The sequence below is a fragment of the Crassostrea angulata genome, chromosome 6, assembly GCF_025612915.1.
Source record: "Crassostrea angulata isolate pt1a10 chromosome 6, ASM2561291v2, whole genome shotgun sequence".
In the NCBI taxonomy this organism is placed as follows: Eukaryota; Metazoa; Mollusca; class Bivalvia; order Ostreida; family Ostreidae; genus Magallana; species Magallana angulata.
Window position 1 is genome coordinate 54,807,314 of NC_069116.1, and position 7,673 is coordinate 54,814,986.

The window sequence follows — 7,673 nt, forward strand, 5'->3', positions numbered from 1 at the left end:
TTAACTACTCTATTGCAAATGTTCTTAGTCTGTTAAGAAATCTTTTCCCAGCATTTTGACCATCAGGTGCGTGAGCACATCTGTAGGTCATGGTCTAAACATATACGGTGGCTGCTATAAAACACTTGCTTTGAATAGGTTCCTTTGATTCGTTCCCTCAAAATAAAGTCCGTTCCAATCCATCGATACGAATTTGTTTTTTAATGTTGCACAGTTTGCGATAATTTGGTATATCTGAAACTTCATTTTCTTAACCATCATTATCGAATTTATAAGACATTTGAAGAAATGATAACGAGAAAACAAGTTTGCTCGTACCTTTTGCGATGAAGTTGCCGTGTTAATGGTTGTGAACATATTCATAGGAAGAATGTCTGGCGTAATATTGATCTTTTTTTTTTTTTAGTAAATCGCCCTGTAAAGCATTTTCAATATTGAATATAAAATCAATTTTTTCAAATCGTGATCGGATCTTTAAAAATTGAAAGTATGAGACATAACATTTGACAGAAAATCCAGCATAATATGTGCAAAAATTTGTAACCGAGTGGCTATTTTAGCAAAATTAATATACCGTAGCCTTTACGAATCAGCAAATTTATTCCAAAATAAGTACCAAGTCAAAATACAATGTGTTGAATGCACAAAATTTTTACAAAGAAGAAGACGACATAATTAATATGTACATGCAAAACGCAAGAGTTTTAACACCAATCATATGATGAATTTATTAGAAATCGATAGCAACAAATAATCAAACTTTTCTTTAAAATGTTTACAATATATGAACACACGGATTGGAAAAAAACATTACTTTCGTTTCATTTTCAACTACCACTATATTCATTCCCAATATCTGTTGTTACGCTTATCTCTACATATCTGCTATTTAAGGGTGTTTAATTTACACCATATCATATCCCTGTGTAGTAGTTGAGAAGCCATCAAATAGAAGTAGAAAAGGACACAAATTACCTAAATGATGTTATTCCAGCTTAAACAGTTAAACAAGTCCTAAATCTTTTTATTTGAAGGTTTTCAAAGTGATAACAGACATTGATTTTTACAAACTGGTTGCAACTGTGGGTCTAAAACTATACAAATTTAGAAAAAGGTAGCTATAATGCCAACTGCGTGAGTTTGGTCCAACCTAAACTTAAGATGTATAAAAACAAAACTTACAATAATTTACGCATGTCACTGTTTGTGTAACATATAGCCACACTATCCACTTAAATAATGTTAAGGCTCAATGTTACAAGTAATAAGAATGGGTATATATCAAGTATTATTCCAACATCGAAAAACAAAGTTTTTTTTAACGCAACACAGCATACTATAAAAATATAGCACTTTACGCATGTACATATTAATCCACAAAATCACCCATTATTTCCTTACGGCATGAATTAATTAAAACCACGCATTTTAATCCATCATAACAAAAGACCGATTTTGCAATAAATGCTTTCTTCTATGTCCGTATGTTTGTCTCTATGTCAGGAAAGCAATCACTTATACCGTACATGTATTTTCCATGTTAATTTGAATTTGCAATCAACTGTTCATTTCCTGCATTTTCTGTACCAATTTTAACTAAAGGATTATTTGAATACTCCTTTTCTATACCCAAAAGGCTTATTCTTTCCTTGAAGATAGTGACACACCTGTCATCTGCAGCGACTTCAAAATATGACGTTTTAGTTCCTCTCGGTCGAACAAGCTGTAAAATGGCGTCTACATTGCAATATTTCATGAGGAATTCAGCATCTTTTTGAAACAGGTGATGAAAGGCGCAAATGTAGATAAATGGGTGCCAGAAAACAAACTGTGCGCTTACAGATCTAGATGACACGTTGTTAAGTTTATCGGAATTCCTCATTCTTACATATCTACTTAGTTCAGTATTTTCATTGAAAGAAGACTGTTCAATTTTGAAACCCATTTTATCTACTAGATGTGTGTCAAATTGATCAGATCGGCTGAATTTTCCTTTCAAACAGATGTACATGATCCATTCGTAAACGTGTCTCACTCCTGTCTCTTTTTCAATAGAGGTAAAATGTTCTACCATTGCTTTCAAAATATCAATTTTTTCTAAATAATAAGGTATTAGTTCATGATATCGTTGAATGACATTGAGTTTGATAGGCAATCCAACAAGTATATCTTTCTCTTCTTGGAGCATTTCATATGTCAATCCTTTGCACGCACATTCGTTTTTTTCACATACTTTTTTAATATTTTCTTCGAAATAGATTTTGTATTCAACATCTTTACTAGCATCAACAGAGTCCAAAAAAATTTTATGATGAAACAAATTCAAATTTTGAGAATTGCCCGCCTCATCCAATTCTTTATGATATTTCATATAGAGATCAGATCTCATTCCGATTATTATTTTTACATTGGTTGTCTCCTTGAGTATTTGTATCAAGGATTTGCATGCCAGCTCTACTATTTTTTCTGAGCAAAGATCATCATTCCACATACCAAACCATCCGTATACATACATTATTGTGTTTTTCTCTACATTCTTTGGTATATCTGTGTATCGACATTCCCGTGCTTGCCATTTCTCATTTTTTGTAAATGTTTCTGAGATAAGACGCGAGGTACTAAAAACGGAATTGCCAATTTTCCCCAAAACAACTATTGATCTCGCTTTTTCCTGCAAAAGCTTGTTGAATCCATCCGTTACGTGTTTCTTTTCCACGATTTCTTCTGGCACCCCATCTACAACATGGGGTGTAAACTGTGTTTACTCTCAAATATTTAAATGAATACCTTTTCATGTGATTTGTATTAGTCTAAGCAACATTTCATTGCATTTTTGTAAGAAAGATTAAAAGCACCGCGTAGATAATCAAAGTCAACTTTAACGTTCTCAAATTGATTACAAGAGTAAGAAAATGTTCACGCAAAATGTTTATAATATTTTGAAGCTATGAGTTTGTGTAATTTAGTCCAAAATAAAAACAACGACCTAAACTTAGTTCATGACCCAGCGATTTCACATATGTATAACTTTTTAGCATTTTTATCTTTTAAATTATGAAATTCAACAACATTTTCAATTGAATTTGAATTACGGTTTTGCATATTTTTAATGATTATAATAAGATATAATTTAGTCACCTGGAATTAACCTCTGTAGTTCTGATGGTTCTTCTTGTGCATCTTGATCTGTTAAAATTCAGTTGAAACTCAAAGACAATGTTGATTAAAAAATAAAACTAATGTAAACTTTAAAAATGCTATAACATGTAAAAAAGCTATGATGAAGTTGTTTATGTAGTTATATTAGTAAATTGAAATATCAAAAAGTAGTAAATAAACTCGTGTGATAAGTATACTATTACGGGAAAACATTACTGCAAAGAAAAACTCACTGAAACATTTCCTCCGAAATTTTATGATAACAATTATCAGGACAGCTGCCAGTAAAAACATAACACTGAGAACAATACCGATGGTTAACCCTTTAGAGGTGTCTTCAGCTTTGTGATCTAAAATTCTGTAAAATTTAATATTTGTTTGTATATTCTATTCAATGAAATAAAAAAAAATCACACGTATTTTAATACTATGATTATAAAGCGAACAATACGTACGATTCTTCATGCATGCTGTTGTTACCAAAACAACCTGGATCTGAGGTGGAAATAGAATGATGGACTTTTAAAAAGTAAGACCATTGCATAATAACACAAATATTATTTACGAAACGCTTGATGAACAACGGAGCTTACACTTATAAACGTCATCAGAAACGTAAGAAGTGTTTGGGCAAGTGGACAGAGAAATGTTACATGGCTTCCAGTCGATGAATCCCCTTCTTGTAAAGATTGGACAATTACCTGTTGCAGAACAATGTAGAACAATTCTTGAAATTTAACCAATGATAATATTATAAAAAAAATCCAAACATAGGAAAGTAATTTTTTTAAAAGTTTTAAAGTCAATTTTTTGATTTTATTCAGTTTTTAAATCATAAACTTCCAATTGTTTCAGTAACTGTTACCTTCTTTTATCAGGGATTTCTCAATACACCTCTCCCACTTTCTATCCTCGTTGTCAGACAGACAATGATAAGAATTAAGTCCTGCACAGTTAACATTTTTAGCACGTGTTTTCCACATCTTCTCGGTGATGGGACAAACTTTTACAATTCCCTCCATTGTCATGATCTGCTATTGATTAAAAGTAACATTGTTATCAGAAGTTTTTTAAGTCAGAAAAACATATAGCCAGCCGGTGTGTTATAAATTCGTATGAATTCATTGTGAAATCCCCGTACATAATTATATAACAAAAACGCATTCACATTGAGATTAAATCTCTCTTTTCTCTCTTTCTTTTTCTCTTTCTCCGACATATATCTAAACAAGTCGAATTTATAATTAGATGCTTTATATAGTACTGTTTCGACGATGAACTCATACTTTTGTATTGTTAAGTACCTATCTCTTTTTATTGAATGACTGAGGAAATGAAAAGGAACCAAATTTTAGATAAATGTATCATTGTTGCATGTGAAATTTACTGGGCAAGGTAGAAATATCTTAATTCAAATTCTGTTGTTATATCTTTTATCATTTCGTAAAAAAATATACGGACTTCCCTTAATTGATACTTATAGTCTGTCCCAAGATATTTATGCTGCACATTTTGACGATTTTTTATAAAAACACACATACCTGTGAAAGAAGTGCAGTTGAAATTGACGAAAGCGAAAATTTCCAAGATAACTACATTCACACATTATCATTTTCCCTCGTAAAAATTCACAGGATCGAAAACAGATTTTCTCCGGAGATTTATAATAGGGAATTTCGACATCTTTTCTCCATTTCGAAGTACTCGGGACACCTCGCGCAATTTTTAAACGTTATCATCCAGGCGTCTACATCTCCTTGGCAATGGAAAATCCCCGAAACTTTTTATTTTTAGCCGTGTATTGATACCCGACAAGCTAGAGGGGCGTTCCAATGGAGAAATCTTGGATTTTTTTCATACTATTGAATAAACATCGTCTGAACCAAGAGGTACATTGTATTTATAAATATCGAATGATTTAAGAAAATATGTGGCAAAATATCTTGGGACAGACTATAGTGTATGAAACCATTGACCCTTCATTTATAAACCATAAACTCATTAATTGAAGAAATATATTTTCTTCAATCAAAATATTATCATTTAGCTAATGATGATATCTAACAAGTTGTTGAAATATTTAAACCTTAGTATCAAATACTGGAAATTGATACTGAGAGTTTTTATTTTTCAACAGCTAGTTAGAAATGTGTGTGTGCGTGCGTGTGTGTGTGTGTGTGTGTGTGTGTGTGTGTATACACCAGGTACCTTTAACAATATCTGAAATATTGCAGTCTACGTGGCTATGCCGACAATTTAATTGGACTATTATACAAATATTGCATCACTAGTTTTAAGTATATAAAATGGACAGAGAAGATGCATGAATCACCAATATCCGTTTTCTACGATGAAAAGTATGGACGCCTTGGCAACTCTCGAAATAGTCTCCCCTCCCAATATGTCTGTATTATGTGTTTAAATAGAGTTGGAATTCAGGCATTTTTATTTCTTTTAAACAAAATTATTTTTGAATCATATTTAAATCATTTTAAAAAATGATTTGTAAATGAAGATGGAAAAAAGATTTTAAAAAAATAGAAAAAATAGATTTTTTAAATCTAATTATCATACTATCTGAGCACTTTACCTGTCATTATTCTTAAACAAACTCTAGGTTACTTGTAAATAATTTCTGTAAAGCTATCTTACCCCTAACCTGTATACTATATCCCTCTAGCCAAAATTAATCAGCTGTTAAAACAATTGAAAAAAAGACGTTTGGCTCCGTTGGTAGAAAAATTCTTACGAGTATTGTTTGGGGTCAAGGGCAGGAACATTTAAATGCGTCGTCAAAATACCACATTAGAGAATGAACTAAAAGACATGTTTATAAAATGCACTTTATATTTATGTGAAAATAAAATAACTATTATAAATGTACTTCAGATATTAGGATGTTGACTTCACGTAACTTAAAAACTATATCTATCCTTAATAGATTCCTTAACTGACATATACTATCTTTAAAGCAAATCGAAACCGAAAGTTCTTTTAGTCGATAAAGTTAAGCAATGACATACAAAGTTGGATTGTTTTTATTCAATTATGCTGCTATCAGTTAACAATCATCAATTAACAATATCAATAAAATCTTAAATTTACCTTCATTATCAGGAGTGCTGAGAAATTGCATGAATTTTTTGTCTGAAATCGTAATATTTTCAACGTTGGAAAAAGGTAATAAGACAACAGATATAAACCTACATTTATATTTCGTAAATTTAAGTAGAATGTACTTACAGGCTTGTTGACCAGATATTTGACTTCTTCCTTTACAAAATAATAATGAAAATAGGCCTTTTGGAAACCCTAGTACTGAAACTTACGGAACAAAATCAACATTCTTTTGTGTAACTACGGAGGACAACTTGGATTTCCGCAATATCTTGCGCAGTATTTCACAAATGAAAAAAATCAGAGCTTTTTCCTCAAGTTTTAATTGAAAAATAACAACTCAAATTATTAATTTTTTTTATTGTTCTTTTACATTTTTAAGAGGACCTTTATGCACTTTGAGATGAGAATTCAATATCTTTAATGTAATAAATAGTTTAATTGTGCAATTTGAATGACTGTATAAAATTAGAGTGTTAGAAGTCATGTTTTAAGAAAGACACAGTGTTTGAAATTCTTTGTTTTCGAAACAAAGCTCTCGACTAATATTATTTTGTTTACAAATAAATTAAAGTAAAGAATGACCATTTCCTTTACAAAAAAGGTCAGTGGCAAACAAGATAAACTGATTCAATGTGTTCGTATGAAATATCATGAACAGAAGAGGTAACATTTGATTGAAAGTTATAGCAATAAAACACATATAAATAATAACAAGACTTAAGCTTTGTTTTGAAAAAAAGAATTTCAAACCCTTTTTCTTTCTTTAACTCAAATTTTGACGTTCAAATAAATTTTGACCAAGCATTGCAAATACCCATATAAACCATTCAAAATATCATAAACGGGAACATGAAATTCAAACTGTTGAGCTAAAAGCTAGTCCTTTTAATGTTTATTTAAGCAAGTTTCGTTTCACACATGGACGACATGACATAAACCCAACTATAAGCTGACTTACTGATTTGTACACAAAACTAAAGCATCTGTGCTGTATTTATTTTTGTCTATTATCAATTATGTACATGCAGCTATCTTTTTTGGGGGAAAAAACCTCTCAAATAACCATGAATCATATACATTTAGCGTAATAGCTCTGATGCGTACATTATTAGACTATAAATGTACATGACCCAGCATTCAGTATAAGAGCTAAAATCACTCTCTCACGGTCAATATATATATGTGGTTTTTAAAAAAAAGATAATCTATAACGGTTTTTAAATCTATAATATATGTACAATTATCAAAAATTTATTAAAAATGCATAATAAATAATATCTACGTAAAACTAAAATCCCAGTAGTGAGAGAATTTAAAGAAGAAGTCAAGATTCAACAGCTGTGTATTTAGTACAAAGGTAAATTTCAAACTGTTTTCATAATAGATAAGACAGA

The 7,673-nt window shown here is 30.7% G+C and overlaps 1 protein-coding gene across 1 annotated transcript; it reads right to left on the minus strand.

The window, feature by feature from the left end:
- Positions 1-625: 625 nt before the first annotated feature.
- On the minus strand, positions 626-6,492 carry LOC128189848 (uncharacterized). Its single transcript, XM_052861618.1, has 7 exons — positions 6,403-6,492; positions 4,025-4,190; positions 3,753-3,860; positions 3,615-3,654; positions 3,393-3,517; positions 3,139-3,186; positions 626-2,736 (listed from the first exon to the last, which is right to left on the minus strand). The coding sequence occupies exons 2-7, from the start codon at positions 4,185-4,187 to the stop codon at positions 1,541-1,543; spliced, it is 1,680 nt and encodes a 559-aa protein (XP_052717578.1). The 5' UTR covers positions 4,188-4,190; positions 6,403-6,492; the 3' UTR covers positions 626-1,540.
- Positions 6,493-7,673: the final 1,181 nt, after the last annotated feature.